The 20,845-nt window shown below is 42.8% G+C and overlaps 1 protein-coding gene across 2 annotated transcripts in view; it reads right to left on the bottom strand.

Moving 5' to 3' along the window:
- The window catches only part of Ack-like (activated Cdc42 kinase-like), an 84,391-nt gene that overhangs the window by 26,501 nt on the left and 37,045 nt on the right, over nt 1-20,845 (bottom strand). For both annotated transcript variants that reach the window (XM_075888784.1, XM_037433776.2), the window contains exons 5-10: nt 19,025-19,216; nt 14,699-14,796; nt 14,337-14,463; nt 13,507-13,656; nt 6,040-6,158; nt 1,409-1,622 (exon numbers count right to left, since the gene is read on the bottom strand). In XM_075888784.1, coding sequence (XP_075744899.1) covers nt 1,409-1,622; nt 6,040-6,158; nt 13,507-13,656; nt 14,337-14,463; nt 14,699-14,796; nt 19,025-19,216 — 900 coding nt within the window. The remainder of the gene's footprint in view (nt 1-1,408; nt 1,623-6,039; nt 6,159-13,506; nt 13,657-14,336; nt 14,464-14,698; nt 14,797-19,024; nt 19,217-20,845) is intronic.

Here is a 20,845-nt window from a genome sequence, read left to right as displayed (position 1 = left end):
GTTCATACAGAACTCCAGTTGTTTCCAGTGTACTTTGTCCACTGTTGCTCCTAATATACACTGACGGCCCTGTACGTCACATTTTGTGGAAAATTTCTTTGTTTGCAAATGACAGCATCGTTTATCACCAGCTTACAGTGACAATGACATCGACATCTGCAGGTAGCCTTTCGAGTGAAAGGCTACCAACTATGCTGCTCGCATGATTGGGGATGCTATCCCTGAAACTAAGTTCACTTCTGCTGGAGTGTCAATCATATAGATACCGAAGCTACCGAAGCCAATAAATATTTTTACACTTCTAGCATGCGAACTTGCTCACTGTGCTGGGCAGCCTGGGAGACCTTCAGACTCCAACCTAATGGTCTTTAGGGATGTTCTCACTTTTAACGAGGTGACCAAACATTATCAGCTGGACAGAAGAATCTTCCCCTTCTTCATATGCAACTTCGCTTCGTAGGGCCCAGGCATCTACCCTCCGCATGCTTCAAACCAGGTCGTACCACAGTCTTCGTTCCCACAGCCAGTTTATTGAAAGTATTGATCCAACATGCCCAGATTGTGGCGCCGTATCTGCGTTAGACCACATGCTCTCACAGCTCCACATCTCCGTATCTACGTTAGACCACATACTCTGGCAGTGCTCATCATCACGCGATTCTCGGCACATGACCAAAGGAGAATGTAGCTTTGCGCTCAGGAGCTCAGAACTTGCACATCAACTCTGGGCTGTCCAGAGGGCCTACGACGCGACGGTGAGGCTCGGCCTACCCTTTCCGACGTGGGAGCGGCCCGCTGCTCTACCTCCTTGAGGTAGTGTTCCTCAGGACCTCAATAAAGTTTTGTGTCTGTCTGTCAGACTGGCAAGAAATTTCTCCTGCAATACCTAATCATCTCTAAAACAGAGAAATACTAGAGTAACATAGTAATGTATTCATGACGAAAATCCCAGCCTGACATAGACCCATCTATGAATGTTTAAAATACCATTACTTTCAATCAAATAGGCCTCAATCATCCATTCTTTTTCAGTGCATACAATCCTCATTTCATATTCTATTGATGAGGTAATTCATGGCTTTTTAAGCTTAAGAAAACTCTTACACCCAAAATATACATGAAATGTTTGACATTTGAAAAACTATACATTGTGCTGGAAAAATAACTGCATATTTGAAATCTGCACACAAATATATATACCCCAGCTAATTCCAACAATACTGATCAAGAATTAAGAGGAAAATTTAAAGACCAGTGGCTTCCCTTGAAACAATGACACACTGATACAAAATACGTTAATATTTTGTGCCAGTGCATTGTTTGTTACAGTAAGTTTCTTGTAACAAGGCTCCTCAGTAAACCAGCATGAAATCAAGCAAATTAAAAAAAAAAAGCATGGCGAACAAACCTGAGGTCCTGAAATCATCTCTGGCCGCAGTCGACTGCGGCGACCACTGGCATAGGCCGTACCAGCGCCTGAACGAGGATCAAACCGAGTGAAACTGCCGCTGGCTCGACTTGAAGGCAGATTGTGGCCAAGATATGCAATCGTAGCAGCCGGATTAAAGAGACCAGTCTTTCCTGCAGCTGTGACACCTTTCCACAGGGACCATGCATCAGGCCTGCACAACACAAGCACAGCTTGGCCAAGTTGTTCTCGAAACAGTAAATTGGTTATACGCATTGAATTTCTGCACACAACATGTGCTTCCAATCATATAACTGTGCGATGCAAACCTGTGCCAACATCAATGAAAAACTAAGTATTCCTGTGCTGTTCTCCAAGTAAGCCTATACTACTGAAAAAGGCAGAAGTTCAAGGCAAGGCGAAAGCTCGAAGATTTGAGAAATTTTTGCACATGCAGTTTCGCTGACGAGACCGCTTCTCGAAACAAAAGCTTCAGTGACAGTCTCTGTTTAAGATTATTCTTTTGTAGTATTACTGAAAGCCACATATTGAGCACTTTCTGAGGAATCAAGTTGGATGTCCCCCCTTTGCCCGTTCATTCGTTCAAACAAAGCAGTGCTAACCTAGGAGGCCACATATTTTATGCCTATCGCAGGACAAAGGCCACTCCCAGTAATATCTAGTTTATCCTGCTTTTCACGGGCCATTTTATTCTTGTGAATCTTTCAATTTCACAATTTCACCTAATTCACTGTTATCCTTGGCTGAGTTTACCATTTCCTCATTATTCCAAGAAAATAAAGTCGGGCAAAGACACCTTTAATTTGTACCTTGACACAATACAAGATATTCAGGTAACGAATGCAGTAGACTCTCATTGAACAAAACCTGAAGAGACTGCGAGAATGTGCTCCATTTTAGAACACTAAAGGAAAATATTGAATCAATGTTGATTGTTGAAATAGCAGTCCAGAAACCTCGTGTTGCTGGTTTTTTGGTAAAGAAAGTGCTTATTTTGAAATAAAAGCACGTGTTATTTGTCCGCATCATGTTAGTGCACTTCAAATCACCCACACCTGACAGCAGTCTCAATAAAACTTGTTGCTGGGCTAGTTGGTTATTTATCATATCATGACATAATTAGCACAACCTTGACTCTCTCAAACACTTACTCATCGACCCGAGTAACATACAAAACACTCAGCGATAAGTGTCATGTGTGTTACTCGGGTGGATGTGCGAGTGTTTGTGAAAGTCAGGGTTGGCTAATTATCTTACAGTATGAAAGCAGTCTTTCAGACCTCAGTGTTACTGTGCCCAACGATGCCCGCCTTTACTAAGCGGCCACTTACAGCAGTAGAAGCAGAGCAAAAGTGCAGAAGCCACAGTAGCAACGATGGCCACTGAACATTTTGCTGCAATCTCGGAGGCCATGATTCTGCTTGCTTAGTTCAACTGAGCCCCACTAAATGGCACCACCGAACCAGTTTAATCAGGCCAAAACGAAATTTTTTAACCACTCGTGCCATTTCCCATAGTAACGCCAGGTGGTTCTTTTTTTCTATAACTCAAACAGAAACAGGCAAGCAGCATTTTATTACGTCTCTTGATGCACAGAAGGTTCTTTTTTTTTATTGCAGCTGGTTTGATTACTAGTTATTAATTGTAGGCGGACACTCATGTCATTGGGATCATTTTGCAAATGCCTCAGTAACGTATGCTGACGGGCTCGGCGTGTAGCTGTGTAAATACATCGTTGGCGCAAACTTCAAAGAAGAGACTCGGAAAAGCGCACACTCGCGACTGACATTTATTGAACAGAAGCTCATCTTATAAAACCCTCACGCACAACCACAACCACATGAAAAGCCTAACTAACTATAATCACAACCTATCAGATAGAAAAGCAAATTCATTATCATACAATGACAAGGATGGAACACTGATACATTGTTCGCCAAATTGCCTAATATACATCGCTTCTGCCAAATCACGTGCCACTTTGTTCACGTGCCATCTTGCCAAGAAGCAAAGGTGAATTGGCAGAAGCGATGTATATTAGGCAATTTGGCGAACAATGTATCAGTGTCCCGTCCTTGTCATTGTATGATAATGAAATTGCTTTTCTATCTGATAGGTTGTGATTATAGTTAGTTGGGCTTTTCATGAGGTTGTACGCATGTGTGAGGGTTTCATAAGATCAGCTTCGGTTCAATAAAAGTCAGTTGCAAGTGTGCGCTTTTCAGAGTCTCTTCTTTTGTCTTCTTTCAAGTTTGTGCCAACGATGTTTTACACTGCAGATGTCTCACTCGTGGCGCACGTCGTGTGATACATTTAGCTTAATTTATTGGTAAGTAAAGCACTTCTGTTGATAATGTTGCTGTTTTAGACATTGTCTTGCACTGAGCTTTCACTCAGACATATATTGTTCGTTGCCTTTAGTGCCTCTTTAACAGTTCTATTTACCGAGACATGAACAAAGGTGCAGAGTACAAGTGCAAAACCAGTCTTGTCAGCAGCACCTGTTTCAATTGAGCAGAAGTTCCGTTTCAGGAATATTTCTGTTCACCGAGAGTCTACTGTATTTGAGATATAGATACTACTGCCGCGATTCTCATATCCATTACAGTACTGTCACGAGTGTATGTTAGAATACTTAAACAGATTGGCTAGTGTCCTGTTATAGAACCAAGATAATGTAGAAAAATACGGCTATGCACAAAAATGTGATCTTAAAAATTTTGTAACTATGGCAAACATTGTTCAGAATGAAATGTATATTAATATCTTAAAAGTTTCGTCTTTCTCGATCAAAGTGTGTTAGTCTCATACCGAAACAACTTATTGGGTTTGCTAAGGCTGGTTAACAGTACAAATCTTCACATGCTGCAGTGTCAGGTGCTTTTGTAATTATTCAAAGTTGTTTTTCTGCTTGCTGACCATGCAGGTTGCCATCTAATCGCAAGAACATCGGTAAGAAGCCTCAGCACGATGGCACAACTAATACCATGTAGTTTTATCTTGTATGCGAACATGTTATCATTAACGCAAAGCCGGATAACCGGACACTTGTACAGCAGCCACAACACTGGCATCTTATGTGACACACTGTGTATGCATGAAGGACCTAAAACAGTAACAAATTTCAGTTTTTCATTTGCTGGCATAAAGCATTTGTTACCAATATATTCCCCGATCTTGTTCAGCCCAAAAACATCTTGTGTCCCACTACGCTATTCACAATTACACAATAAACAGGAACCGTAGGACAAAAACGGAAAGTAATTTGGCAGTACACTGCACCTTCAAAGTTTGCATTATGCACAGATGCATACCATGCGTACCATTAGGCCTTCAAGTATAAGGTCAGCATTCATCACACTGACCAGATTAGTTGTCTTTGCAAATGAGTCAAGGAGTGGTTGGGATGAATCCACCTGGCTTCATTTCGCATCTTTTTGTTTTTCCCCTCTCCATGAAGCAAATGGGGGACTGAAGGCAGAGCTAACCCAGAACACTTACTTAGCGGTAAAAACGGTATATATATGGACACTCTCGGGGGGTGTTTGCCGTTGCTGCCATGATTCGGAACAAGTCTACATTGATAACATGCCCCACGCATCGTAACTTTCACGAGCGAGTAAAAGCGTGCGAGCAGGTAAGAGTGCCCAAGCATTGCTGAATCAGAGATCAAATGAGTCGGCCCATCTCTATCGCCTGGAAGGCGCACTAGAAAACATCTCCCCGCATGTTATTTCCGGAGCCCTCCACTACGGCGTCTCTCATAATCATATGATGGTTTTGGGACGTTAAACCCCACATATCAAGCCCAACGAATGAGGCAGACAAGGGTGCGCTTTTCTAGAGGCAGGGGTTTCAAATCTGCTTTGTAGACGTCTACATACAAGAACATTTGGAACTCTGGATGCTGAAAATCTTTCTCGTCCGATTTTTCAGACTTCCTGCACGAGTTTTAGCTACAAAACAGCACTATTTGCACCCCACCTTCTCTGCCACATCTAGCATTTCCATGTTGAAACCAGCGATTTTCTTTAGTCAATACATTCCCAACCGTGGTGCAGTTTAAAAAGCAGCTTTGCTGCAATACGAGAATATAATGAGATGAAGTGCGTTGAAAATTTGAACGGGTCAGTTTTTGTCAGGTGCCGCCTGCATTTGTCGTTGGAAAGTTTGAACAGTTCAAATAGTAAAACTTCCAGTGCAAATCTAATCGAATAGCAAACACTATTTGAAAAATATTCAAAATTTCGAATATTCACACAGACCTAGTTTTGCATGTATTGCATTTTTTTTGTAGTGTTAGCACTATGTTTAGATTACATGTTTCATTACTAATTATGTCTTACATACAGCTGGCAAGCTTGCCATTGGAAGCCTGGTTAATAAATGTTCACTTATTCATTTGCTCGATGGCATAACTTGTCTCCGTGTGTTCCATGAGAGTGAGTCACTTGTAAATTTTTCAAGCACCGCTGTTAGCACTGCTATCTAATGAGAGTTGCACAATAACAAAAAATAAAAGAAGACTGCACTGTGTAAAAGACAAGTAAAAAAGCCAACCTAGACGAGCATGCAGATTGCAAATGAATTAACGAGGAAGTTTGCCTCACCTTTTGTCCAGCACTGTAATGACATCACCTGTTCGGTAGTGCAAGGCATCTTTTTTGAGCTTCAGTGAGCCAGAGGTGTCCAGGCAGTCCGCAATAGCCTGCACTTGCTCGGGCTTGCACTGAAGGAAAGAAGCAAGCAGCCTGAGGGCATCTCGTTTTGCCAATCGCAAGAACCATGTTTCTAAAGCTTCCCTACCAGAGGAGTGTCTCATCTGTGAAACTTTACTGAACTGCATGTCAGCCAACAGGAGTGTTGCTGCCCGAATGATTACTAAGCATAGGCATGACAGCTGTATAGTGGCACTTCTTGACAACAAGACTGCCCCAACACATAACATCTCATGAATGAAAGTTGTATGGTCACTAAATTAGTGCTCTGAAGAAGCCTGCAAGCTTGAGAGTTTTTTCGTTTGAAATGCTTAACTAAGTGTATTGTGCAAGCTAGCACAATTATTTATTTATTTATTTATTTATTTATTTATTTATTTATTTATTTATTTATTTATTTATTTATTTGCAAACATGGAAACACCGGGACACAGAGGAAAGAGAGATAGTAAGCTAGCACTGCCACCTGGAGGGGCACAATGCCTGCTCACTCTTTCTGGAAGAGGGAAAAAACAGAGGAAACGAAGATAAGAGGAGAAAAAGAGGAAAGAAGAGAGGGAAGTAAAGAAAAAATAATAAAGACTTAGACAAGTATAAGCAAAAAGAATTTTTTTTTTAACCCAACTATAAACGGGTTGCCAGGTCCGCAGAGTTTACTTGCATCAATCACTGCAAAATGAACATAAGGTCGCATGTACAATGACGCTTTCGAAGCATTTCGTGAATGCATGGTGTCTATACACTGGAAAGATCCACACGCCATTATCGTGCATCGGGCATTGCTGTGAACGCCTACGTAACCCGGAGGTCTAAGCTCATCATTTCTTAGAGTGGTTTCTTGGAAAGCTATAACATCTACACTTGTGTGAGAATGAACATGAAAGAAGTTAGCTTGTCTTCTTTATTGTCTTCATTTTGCTGATCTGTGGTTTCCTCTTTTTATTATAATAAACCACTTTGTTCACAAAGCAACCTTAATGAACATGACAGATTGTGCAAAGTTTATAAAACATGCAGAACTCTGCACAGCACAATAACAATACAATTAAACTGCCGACAAACAAGAAAAATAGAGGTGAATCCAGCACAGGCAAGAATGAAGAAATGAATTGAAACCATAGGGTGAATGTCAACATAATATTTCAAGCCCTGAATTTCCCTTTCTTTCAGACTAATTGTAACTAATACAACAAAGGATTGCTAGTAAAAAACAAAACTGACTGGACATTCAAAAGGACATACACTCAAGAGAGGATAAGCTAACTCATGCAGACTTCAGAAAGGGTACTGAAGGTGCTAAAATGATAACACAATTATTAATAAGAAAGAAAGCTATGTAAACACGTTAATTCTACTCTTAAACCTCCTCTGTCCCACATTAAGAATGCACATGTTGCACTAGGCTTGTTCAAATATTCGGATTTGAGTATTCGAACGAATATTACAGTATTTGAATCGCTTCAATCTGAATTAAAATTTTTGAAAGTTTCTAAGTGCATCCAAGATGAACGAATACATGTAAATCAGACAGCATGTAACCTCTGCAAAAGTGGTTTAATTTTAGCAGAAGGGTGCTAAGCCCTGAAAGTACCTATCCAAATGAACATTACTCTGCATGTAACTCCCTGTAAAAGTGGTTTCACTGCAGTGAAGTGATGTTAAACCATAAAAACATATGCAGAAGAAATCTGCACTGCCGCGAAGCCCAACATTAAAGGGGTCATGACATGGTCACCCAACGAGTGATGGATTTCGGTGAAAGACGAAGGTAGAGGGTCAAATACGCTTGTACACGTGTGAAAACTGGACTGTAAGAGATCATTAAGAGTGAAAGTTCCTTTCGAAATGAGCTTTTTTGTTTCTTGTTGGATGTTGATGAAAATTGGCAAAGACACTAAAAATGGCCTCGCAGTGCTTCCATAAAAACTTCGAAGTGATAACACAAAAACTTGATGAGATACAAATTAGCCTACATTCACAAACCAACCTCTGCCTTATCCCACATTTTCCTCAACTTCCTGTGCCCTCTACATGCGTTAAAAAGGCCCAAAAATGGTAACAGTGTGAAAGATAGGGACAAGACTGGTTCATGTATACTGGTCCGATTTGTTTATCATGCGCATTAAATATTTAAAACCGATAAGAAAAACTCAAGGAAAGTAAAGGTTCAAAACCGATAAGAAAAACTCGAGGAAAGTATGAGGTTGGTTTGTGAATGCGTGCCTTACTTCTTCATTAAACCTCGTGGAGGGGCTGGCGGATTTTTTAAATGACAAAAATAGTAATTACTGAACGCGCAACCGAATGTATGCTGAAGAGGGCTGCATTTGCAAAATAATTTTTTTGCAACACTAAACTTTCTAGTTAACATTTTCTCCAGCAACACTGCAATGAGCACACTTGCACTGCAAACAAGAAATCCTACGAAAAATTCTTTAGGGAGTGAAATGAAAAACTAAGATCGCAGTCCCCTGAAGCACCATTCAAGGAGCGTTACAAACCAAACGGAATGAAAATATGTGAAGTGGTTGCCAAGATATCTGCTCCACGAGCTGAGCATAAGTCTCACCTTTTTTACGTCTCTAAGATACTTAAAAATTGTGGTCTTAGGTTTGTCTTGTGATATTTAACTTCTCAGGCATGTGGCCTCTGCCCAGTTTGCCTTTATTGCCATTTTTTCTTTCATAACTTTTTTTTACAAAGAACAAGTATAGATTTTAAACCAAGATTTCTCTATGAAGGAGTGGTGTGATAGTAAGCATGACAGAATAGATTGTAATTGAATCACGCCATATACTGAAATGATTAGACTTTTTTGTGTGTTCAAGCTGTCATTAGCGTAATTAGGTCCTTCTTGATCACAAATAATCCCCGAACATTCTTTTATAGAGAGAAGTTTATTGCATAAGAAAAATGGCTCACACCATGACAGCCCAAGCCTTCCTTCCAAATTACTAACAGTTATTAGCAGAAAACTGGTGGCACAAAAATTGTTCTAGCAGTTTATTTAATGACGCGAGTCAGGCACAGAAACTCGTGCCCCTGCTTCATACATACTCTTTTGCTACTCTAGCCGTGGAACGCATTATCATACGGCCGGTCGCGGAAACGCTAATCTATGGAGCTTTCATTGTCTCGGAACATTCATAGATGCTCGCGGCGATACCAAGAAAAGCTCCAAGCACGTCTAAATTGCATCACAAAAGCTTATTGACAGCCCTTTATATGATCGTGAAGTGTGAAGTGCGCGGCCGCGTGCACAGCGCAGCCAACGCGTGATGCACTTGCTGGCGGCGTTCAGCGACGATTCGCGAAATGTGTACCGACGATGACAGAAAACTGGCGCGCACTGCGCTTTTTATCGCATTTTCGAATGCCGACGCGCGATACTGCTAGCCGCTGTTCCGAGCAATCCTTGGCAGTGGAGGGGCACGGGAGGGGGGGGGGGGGGGTGACAAGCATGACCGTGTTGTCTGCTGCCGATGCATAAAATGCCCGTCCGCGGTTCAGAGGAGCTAGCGAGTGATAATGCTTCGTTGCTTGCGAAGAAGCACATTGCCATGAGTGCTCTAGCGCGGCGTTATTGCCCACAAAGTTCGTCTCGCCGTCAACGGAGTTAGGCCTAAAGACAACTCCGATGACGCGTCGCATTGTACACCGCAAGCCTGCTTGTAGTAATCTGATCGTGAATCCACTTACAGTCCCGTTTCTTGCGAAGAAGCACGTTGCACGAGTGCTCTAGCATGGCATTTTTGCCCGCAAAGTTCGTCTCGCCGTCAGCGGAGTTAGGCCTAAAGACAACTCCGATGACACGCCGCACTCGTAGATGGTACGCCCGCTCGTAGTAATCTGATCGTGAATACACTTACAGCTTCGTTTGATTGCAAAGAGGCATGTCGCCAAGAGTGCGCTAGCGTGTTGTTCTTGCCCGCAGTCTCGCCGTTAGCGGAGTTTGGCCTAAAGACGACTTCAATTACGCACTGCGCTCGTAGACTGTGTGCCCGCTCCTAGTAATCTGATCGTGCATCCGCATACAGCTCCTAACTAAAGTGTAATTATATCCAAAGTGATCATCGAGCCGTGAACACATAACGAAGTAGCAATTCTCGACAGCTATGTCCTCACGACGCACAAGCAGCAGACAACGATCTTCCGGAGCGAGCATCGGGCCAATGGCGAGCGAGCTGGAGCAACATGGCGGAGACAGCCAATCAGGGGCCTCAAAACGACCCTCAAATATTTGCTTTTTGTGTGCTTGCTTTTAATGGGAGGAGCCAGCTGAGACGGGAAATTTGAAGACGGAGAAACACTCTTTCCAATGAGCCTAAAAAGACTGCTCCCGGCCGCGCCCTCGCAAAGCTATAACGTTTTGAAAAATCGACATTTTCTCGCCATTTCCAGAAAAACTTTCGCTACCTATGATGGTGAAACGAATTTTTAGAAACACTTCTGTATGGTTTTCAGTGTACCTACTTTGGAATCAGATAAAAAAAAAAAGGACTCCACCAACTGCTGGCGACCGCCATTTTGTCATGGCATGCGTGACGTCACAAGCTGAAAAAGCAGTGTCGTGTGCTACCAAACAGCACCTTCCGCCCGCGGTCAGTGTTGAGAGTGTTGCTGCCTACCGCGTGGTTCGCACGTGTCAGTGGGTTGCAAGTGTTGGGGTGTGTTAACGGTACCATCACCATATGCGACGAAGATCTCGTGTACGTTGTGCATTTTTGACTTCGGCTCCATCGCCACCAGCTCAAGCGACAAAGAAAACGTCGAGTACGGTGTGAACCAAGAAACCAAAGACCTCGCCGTTGTGGCAGACGTTGCAGATGGCTTTCCGCAATGACAAGTAGCTTTATTTCAAGCGTCTCAGGTTGAAAAGCCAGCTTGCGCCACGGGGGTTCATTGACGCTGCATTCGCGAGCAAGTGTTATTAGCACCGTGGAATCCGCAAAGCGTGCAGATTTTTGTTGGCTAGCATACCTGCATGCACGACTTTCAGTGCTGAACATAATAAGGGGTAGTAGCAATGCTGCGCGTTGGGACAATTGTTTTTCCATCGGTTGCTGCATGCGGCATATGTAAGCATGAGCTGAAGCGAATGGCACGCGAGTGTGACGCTAGTGTTACGATATACATTTTGACTGAATCGCTGCTTGAACTCTCTAGCATACCTCCTAAGTTTAAGGATTCTGAATCCGGAAGGGGGGGGGCTGAATTATTTGCTTCTATTTTTTTTTTTCCGGCACCAAAGAAAACCCAAGGACAAACAAAAAAACATCACAACAAGAGGGCGTGAGGGTGGGGGGGTCTCAATCACAAGCACAAACTTCAGCAATGCAGTCGGCTTGGAGTGACCGAACACACGAAGATAGGGTTCCCACTAAAGTGAGAGTCTCAAAGAATCAACACAACTAGCAGAATTTATTTCCTTCAGAACAGTTCGTGTATGTTTTACTGGAACACACGTGAACGGATGGGACGGCACAGCTGGCTGCCGCAAAAGCGCGGGTCAAAGCTTTGCTCCCTACTAGATTCTTTTGACAGGAATGCCAAAACGTGTCTGGCCCCTTTGTTATTGACAGTCTAGACTGTTTTTTTGTCGTCGCCGCCACCACCGTCAGTCACCGTATGTGTATACTTATCTATATGTATTATCACTCTAGAAAGAAAAAAGAAAGCCGCCCGCACTCGGCGCCCAGCTCGTCGCAATGCGCCAACGCGCGCTTGCTTCTGACGTGTACTTTGCCCTGTGAATGAGGGGGGGGGGGGGGGGGTTGATGCTTGTGCACGCGCTTATTTTTCAGTGGGGAGAATCATGTGCCTTCGGCTTTCACTGAAACGCTTGCATTAGTTGCTGGGGCCCACAAAGGTATCTTCGCTCTATGCACAGGCCCCGTTTGCGAAAAGAGCACGCTTTTCATACACAGCAAGGTATAACTGGTACACTTGTTAGTTTGTACTCATTCGTACCTGTGATTATGTATCGAGCATCGCTTTTTTTTTTTTGTTAAAACACCACGTTACGTGTCGAGCGGTAAACATTGTTAGTTCGCTTTCGTCTTGTGTGTATTGTTTTTGTGCGTCATTTCGACGCACAAAAACGCGTTTCGATCTGCTTGCCGTTCTCAGTGTGACATTCCAAGTTGTTACTGTCACATTCATTGCTTCGCCCTTGCGGCAAAACTGACTTTTTTTATGTATTTACTGCCTTTAGTCTACCGCTGCTTGCCCTTGGAGCTCGTAGATCGCCATCGCGCCGCCGCGACCGCGATGTTGTGCACGGCGATTGCGGCAAATAGTAGTTCCTTTTTCAATCCCCGTGGGCTTGACTGCGCACACGCCTTCAAAACAAAGTCGTTTTATGCCGTCTATGATCACATCTGCCGCAGTTTTGTCCGCAGGATTTGCGGAAAGCAGCATTGCTTTGACTGGTGAGTGTTGGACGCACGCACACTTTCGGGACAGTTATGTCGTAGCCATACATGATCTCGTCAAAAGCGACCACGGTTTCGTCAACAGCGGTTGGGGCAACGACAATCACGCACACTGTAGAAGACAGTGCGTGCGCCGATTGCACGCGTACTTGCGAAGCTTCTAGTACGCTGCTCTCGGCCTTCGTTCGACGATTTCCGTACTAAAGCTCATATCACCCGCCGCGATTCGGAAATGTGTTTGGAACATTCGAATTCAGGTCCAATAGACTAGATGAACGCCTTTTAAACTCATAATAAAATGAGGTAGGTTCGAAAAGCCTGGAGCGAATTGAGCTGCTTTTTTGTCAAGGCGGTTGGATCACGCACAAAAATTTCGTTTTCCTGGAGATTTTCATGACAACCGTACAAACCGAAGAAATGGTCCAAATCTGGGAGTCCTTGTCATCTTCCCCTTTCTTGACCCTTCTGTCACATTGTGGGGTTCTGCAGAACTAATTTGCAATTGCTACAAATTCGCTTCAAATCTAAAATTCAGTATTCAAACAAACCTAGTCAATACATACTTTCTTTCAATGATCACATTGTTTTGGCATGTGTTCAGAAATTCTTCACTAAACAATGCTTTAAAAACAACAGATGTGAGTTCATTACACAGGGAAATGAATTTCCCATTTTGAACAGTTGCATTTTTTACTACAACTGAGGATGAGATTGAGCCGAACAATTTCAAGAAATGTTCACAGGACCATCAAATAACTGCGTGTCAGAAAAAAATAACGGCATTTAACAGTAAAAAATCCAAATAAACAAAATAATGGCAGAGCTAAATAGATACAGTTCTTTGCTAAATTCAAGACTTGTGCAGAGAACCAAGCCGGCAGCTCGGCAGAAAAGAAAGTCAATTACTTTTGGCAGTGCCACTTACATCAGGCAACGTTTGAAGTATTTCAGAAAACTTTGGTCGCTTGTTTGGGTCATGCTGCCAGCATTTGAGCATGAGTGCGTAATAGTCCTTCGGGCAACAGTCAGGCTGCTCCAGTCTCTGGAGGTTTGGTTCATCTATCGCTTCCAAGATCTGTCAAAACATATGTGACAAGTAAGAAAGATAGATAATGTTAAGGTATAGGGCGAAGCAATATAAGCACATTATGGTTGGAAGAATTAAGCAGGGACACCACACATGAGGACTTAAAAAGAGATACCATCGTAATAAATTGTATATTCTTGCATCCACCACCCATGACCTTTCACTTATGCTTGTCACAGTCATGTAATGTCTGTTTTGATGTAGATGAAGTTAACAAAACAGGGCCAAAAGCTCCAAAACCATTCCATATAAATCGCAAAGTACATGACATGCACACATGATTTTTATATTTTGACCTGTCATTTATGTTATTCCAACACCTGTGCTAGTCCTTACAGATTTCAGTAAGTACAAAGATAATGATACAACCATGAGCACAAAAAGTCATTAACAATAAGACCGACAGGAAGGCAGGCAAACAGACGGGCAGATAGACATACAGATGCACACTCTCGAAGTGCCTTTGGTCTGCTGACCCCTCTGACAGTCTCCTACTTTAGGACCTCCCGATGATGTTAGTATAATGTAATCCTTTTTTTTTTTTGTAAATGCATAGCAAGCAATAAACTAACTTGAAGTGCTCCCCATTTAAAAGCAGCACCACCTCCAACTTGCACTGAACTTTTTTGAAAAAAATGTCAATGCCTCGCAGTACTTCAAGTGCTCACCTGTTGACCAGTCAGTGCAGCCCAAGGCTGAAATCCATAGCTGAACATTTCCCACAGCGTTACGCCAAAAGCCCACACATCTGATGCTGATGTGAATCGCAGGAAGTTAATACACTCAGGAGCACACCTGTAGAGAAATTGCGGAAACGAAAACACCAGGTGAAATTTATGTTTTGAAAGGCTTGGGCAAGTTGGTGGGAATTCATTTTCAAAAAGTGTTAACAGCGCATTGAAAGATCAGAAAAGGACGAGATGCTGTTTGCCTCTGCTGTCTCGTCCTTTTCCTAATCGTTCGATGCGCTGTTAACACTTTTTGAAAATGAAATTTATGGTGTTCTGTGTACTGAATTTACTGGCCTTACCATGCTATTGGGAGCTTGAGATTAACATTGAAGTTCGTCTGGTAGTAATCTTTGCCTACACCAAGTGCTCGAGAGAGACCAAAGTCGCTGATCTTTACCTGAAAACAAAAAAATACATTTAGTAACAACAACGAGTGCAGTGAGCAAAGGTGATCAAGAGCAATTTGTAGCCCAATCTGAAGTGTAAACAATGGACATTTGCAGCAGCTATTCTCAACTTCGTAGCATTTTGCAAAGACAAGAAAAACAGGATAGAATGCACTTATTTCTTTTGTTACAGCTGTAGCACCAATTTAACTAATGGCTAGGCATGTTAAAATGATGAGTGCTCAGAAGGCTCCTTTCACAAACAGCAAGCCATCAAATTAACACAAGACATGAAACAAACTAATTTGAAAAAACTGACAGAAATGAAGCCAGCAGCAAAGAAGTCACTCCTGTTGGAACAAAAGAGTATTTGTATTGAGCTGAATGCCTTTGAAGAGCAAATGAGAATTAATAGACAATTAAGCCAAGGTAAGTCTTGTCTTGTTAATTCTAATTAACGTTGTGTCTAACAAAACAAAAAAATGAGCTTTTACATTCCACCTTCTTTCCTTCAACTGTTGCACAAAGTGCTCACCTGTCTGAAAAAACCGCGAGGCCTGCATAGAACGCGCAGCACAGTCACAGCAAAAGCTGGAAGAGCCGCTTTTCCCGAGCCTTTTTAAACACTATTTCGGTAACTGCTCCAAGCACTCTTGCAGGGTACCTTCTACACTATAAATCATCCTCCTTGGCATTTTTTATTTACTTAGTTTCTTTTTACTTTAAGCGAGAGTGGTTATGGACACCGCCAGCAACAAACAACTACGGCGCACGCAACTCGTGTTGTGATCTCATAGCAGCTTTCACTGTAAAAATATAGTTTCACATATTGAAGTGAACGGTGGCCATAATAATGACGCAGAAAGATCGAGTGACAACATGAGCACTGAACATGCCTGTCAGTGCTCTTGTTCTTTCTGGTTCTTTTTTTCATCCTAGTTATTATAGGCTGCTGTTCATTTCAAATTGTGCTTGTCCAATATCCTACCCTTCTCCAGTTAAATCTCAGCATGTATCATGAATTTTCGAATTCTGGTGACATGTTTATTAAACATCATATATTTAAAGCTAAATATAAAAAGCTAATTTATCCACATCTCAATAAACTGCAGATTATTCATAGAATCTCAGTGATACGTTCCTGCTTATGATACAATTTTCTGGCTCCTACACTTGCAATCGCAAAACCTAAAAATAACCAGAGTCGAATTTTGGGATTCTAATCATACATTTTTCGAGAGTGTACATTTATTTTCTGTGTTTCTTTTTTTCTAAGCACCTCAACAAGGTTCTACAGCACAATAAAGTGTCCACTATTCCAATAAATCACAAACTTTTTCATCTGTTGCACAATTAAATAAACTGAAGCTATTGCGGCCACATGTGGTCTAATGGTTAAGCTGTACATTGTGGGGGTGCTATTCGGTCATTCCAATGACACAGGCGGCGCCATGCAGCCGTGCTCCGAAGCTGTCACACGGTGATAACTGCGACACAGTTCGGTCTCTCAGTAGCCATGAACCAATGAACGCGTCTTCACACTCTTTGATGCTGACGTGCACGTTCACGGCATCATCGTCTCATCCGCCATTTTGACGTACCGTTGCGCCACCCATAGTCACTGGAATGGTCTAATCATTTCCTGTAAAGTCATTTGTGCCTCGTGGTGCACAAGTGTCTCGTGAATAAGCCGCATTTAGAGTTGACAACCATCGAGCGATAGGTGGCATTGTGCTCGCATGCAGGTTCATCACCGTTATCCCAGTTAGCGCAGTAGAGCTAGGAGTGACACCCTATGACGAGGCTAGGTGGCCACACGGAAAAGATTCCCGACTCTTCTTTTTTTCGGTGTGCGGTGACTGGCGCGAATGATCATCTCCCACAGTGCGCCCATGAAGACGGCGCCGCGGTTTGTCTCCCGTGGGCCCGTCGTGGTGAGTCGAGCGTTGGCGACATCACCTTGGCGTTACCTTGTCTTCGCTGGTATGTTGATTGAGTGTACCGGAATATTGTATAAAGTTGTTTTAAGCGTTGATCATTAACTCTTTCGCTACCGCGCCTATATAAATCGATCAGTTTGAACGACGCATTTCAAGTTTAAATTCTCGCGCGCTCGCGTGGTTTGCAAGCACCTAGCGCCATCTAGGTAAGAAAGTGGGAAACACACAACGTGATCCGCAATGTTTTGTTGGTTTTTGGCTTTGGGGAAGTTTTCTTCCCGCCTCAAAAAGTTGAGGTTTGATGCTGGCGTGCGTCGATCATGGCGTCACGCGCGAGCGCTGCTAAAAGACGACGAATTTCTCCAATTGGAGTCTGTCGACACCCGATTTTTTGGATGAAATGAGCCCCAGCGAGTCTGAAGAAGTTGTTAGCACTTCAGATTTTAGTACCGACAACGAGAACAAGTCTACTCAAGCTGCAACATCCAGCAAGTGAGTGTCGGCTGTATGTGTGGCACACGCTTTGTTGTCGGCAAGTACTAGTTACGAGCGTCGTTGCGTGTACTCACAGCCACATTACATATTTTCAGGGTCTCTACGTCCTACGGACACGATTTTTTGCCAGCATCAGTGAAGTGGGTGCAGTTTTTATTCATACAAAACCCGAGGGTCGAAGTCGGTGGCGCGCTCCGGAGCAACGCACGGCAGTTCGTACGGGCCGTCGATTTCATCAAGCTGATTTTCACCGCGCAGCTCATGAACACGATCTGCGAGAACACCAATAAATATGTGCGGACGCATATTTTAGACAGACAAACCTACGCACAAAAAGACGGTTCATGGAGGAACTTCAGTCCCGGTGAAGTGATGAGGTGCATCGGTATACTCATATCCACGGGAATTGTTGTGTTGCCTCACCTTCATCTTTACTGGAACACCTTGGAGTTATTTTCAAGCCTAATTACTCCAAACACACACATACACACAGATGGAAACACTGATGAACGCTTCGCCCCACTCATCATCATTCATTCCATGGATATGCTGTGAATTTTTTCTTCTTAGACAAGCCTCAGCGCAGGACAGTGAAACAGTCGTCTCAGTAAAACAGTTTTTGAGCTTTTAAAGGAATGCGCAATACTTTGCCAGTGAACAAAAAGCAGCTCAGTCCATAATCACAATTTTCCAATTATCTGCTTCTGCTCAGTTCAGTTTGTTATCTAGTAAATATTCCTAAAAAGAAATTTTAGATGTGGGTGCCTAATGACAATCGAAATAACAAATGCAATAATGTTGCTTGAATAGACGGGTGATATGTCTGCGTAACTTTAACGGACTACACAGTACAAACGTCGAGATGTGGTCGTCATCTGAATTCAGTGATTTAGAGAAGCTGTTCCATGTTTAGTCACTGTCACATTCGCAGGGGAACTCAACTTCTTCACTTTACCAAACTTTGACAAACAAGTGCATCTTTTGTGTGTGTGTGTGTGTGTGTGTGTGTGTGTGTGTGTGTGTGTGTGTGTGTGTGTGTGTGTGTGTGTGTGTGTGTGTGTGTGTGTGTGTGTGTGCGCGCTTGCGTGTGTGCGTGCGTGCGCGCATGCGTGCGTGCGAGATTTTGCTGGCATGTGTGCACAGCTTGAGAACCGAGGAAAATACTATTTGCCAATTTCAGTTCCAAGAATCAAGTCGTTTCTTAACTATAACATGTTTTGAGTGCATTTTTAAATTTTCAACTTCATTACTTATCGAAGCCAATGAAAACACAACAAAATTAATAAAGAACTGGCGTCCGCAAATGCTTGTTTCAGGATAGGCAAGCCCAGCTCAAATTCGGTAAGGGATGGGTTAAAGGGGACCCTCCAACAATATTCAACCCTTATTTTTTTCAATCGCCAGCTGTATGATGTATTGAATGTGCAAAACGATGCAGCTTGCAAATATATCCAATCAAGAGGAAGAAGTAAGAGAAGCCATTTGCATCGATACCCGACGCTTGCAAGCAAAAGCTCAGAGGTGAAATAGGAGCCAGTGCATTTATCACGTCTTGTACTAGTAGTTTTTTTTGCAACAGTGCCTTTCCGACATTCAATGAAAAAACGTGCAAAAAACATACAATGATCTTTCTTGATGCCTCAATCACATCTGACGCCCCATTTATTCAATGAAAGGCCTGCGCTTTTTTTCGTCATGTCTGCCCGCAACAGTTACGACAAGCACCACAACGAGCTGATATGGTCAGCATTTTCTGCGACAAGGGCTCCGCAATGCTACTGCATTAATGAAAGACAAAAAAGACCTTATTTTTTGCAAAGACCAAGATGTTCCTTGCAGCCAGGTCCCTATGAATGAGGCGCTTGCTCTCCAGGTACTGCATGCCATCACAAATCTGCATGGCAAAGTCGCACAGTGCCATCACGGGGAAGCTGGGTCTCAAAGCAGCCTCCTTCAGGCACTCCAGCAGCGACCGCAAAGGTGCCAACTCAGTCACCTGCATTAATCGGTGAATATTATGTCTGTTATCATTCACTGTCATAATACAGACAATACTAACCAGACATAATATAACCAAGTTATTACTGAAAATCCAAAAATTGGATTTGCAGTAGTTGCCGAAGCACCAAGACTTCGGACCTTTTTTGTTAAAGGATTACTTATATATATAAGAGAAAGAAGTCTATACCTAAGGGCTCGTTTTTCCGCGTTTTGACACAATATTAATGAGGTGTAACAGACAATAATACCAAGGAATGTATAGGGGAAGTTATAAGAACGAATGTAATGTAAATAAGAAGAAAGAAAAGTGGGTGAAACAACCTACGGTGAAAGCAGTTTATATATATATATATATATATATATACACACACACACACACACACACACACACACACACACGCGCACACACACACACACACACACATACAAACCATTTGGCACTAGATCATTCATGCATACTGCTATTTAAATAAAAGCTGTGTATTGAACCACCTCACAGTGCAAACAACAATGCAGTCCACATTAGCATTTGCAATGCTTGTCTAATCACTCTGCATCCACTGCAGATGCTAATATTGCCCCTGCAACCTGGCTATCCTGAAATTTGGGAAATTCGTAAAACAGGAGCAAAAGGGCTTCGTGAAAAAAAAAAAAAAGACGGATTATGTCCTTTTTTTATTGTTACTTGAAGCCTCAGAAATGTTGAAGACGGCTTTGAATAATTGCCAGAGCCATAAAATCTTCTTACTCAAAAAAGCATGCCCATCCCTACTTTGGGAGATTTAAAGGGGTCGTGAAACGTCTCCTAAAACAACATTGAGGTACCGCTGGCGCGCGCGCGCGCGCACACACGCACACGCACACACACACGCACACACACACTAACTAGCTGCATTTTAAGCGAAGTCAGCTTAAGAGCAGTAGACCTGCATCTGTAAAAACCTTGAAAAGCTTATCAAGCATGGATGCTTTGCCACAATAATCGTCCATGCAGGTCTATTCTTCTTAGGCTGATGTCACCAAGTTAGTGTGTCGTTTCAACAGTGACCTTCTCAGAACTTCTTTAAAAAATATGCTCTCTCTTCTATTCTCCCACCCTTTTCGCTGTTTTATCCACTGTTCTTATTCACCCAATGTGGGCAAATAAAAAAACAATGTGCGCATATTCAATGTAATTAGGAGCACGGGCGTGCATTCTATCTTATTAGCAACTTTTCCTTCTAAACCATCTAGCATTTTTATCCAAGACCCCCCCCTCTCTAAATCTTGCTGAATTATCCTACACTGAGCGAGCGGGGGGCACATGCTCGGGCAGCGATCATGCTACTTCATGTAGTTACACATGTATGAGTAATCAGGGAACCAAATCTGCCGTGTCTTAAGACAGCTCATTCTAATTGTCCTTTCAAAAATCTTAGTATGCTTTTCCACACTGCACTTGTGTACCGTGGCAAAAACTACTTAAGAATTCGGCGTGTGATGGAACATGGCCAATAACTACTGAAGATGCCTTTTTCTATTTTTTGTAGTAGGGTCAGGGTAGTTTATCATGGCCATATCTACACTATCTGGTGGTATGCTGACAATTCAAGAGTCTGCTGGAGAAATATGGGGAGTCGGCAGC

This window comes from Rhipicephalus microplus, chromosome 3, assembly GCF_043290135.1.
Source record: "Rhipicephalus microplus isolate Deutch F79 chromosome 3, USDA_Rmic, whole genome shotgun sequence".
NCBI lineage: Eukaryota > Metazoa > Arthropoda > Arachnida > Ixodida > Ixodidae > Rhipicephalus > Rhipicephalus microplus.
Note: the sequence above shows the minus strand (reverse complement) of the source record. Positions and strands in the feature narration are given on the sequence as shown.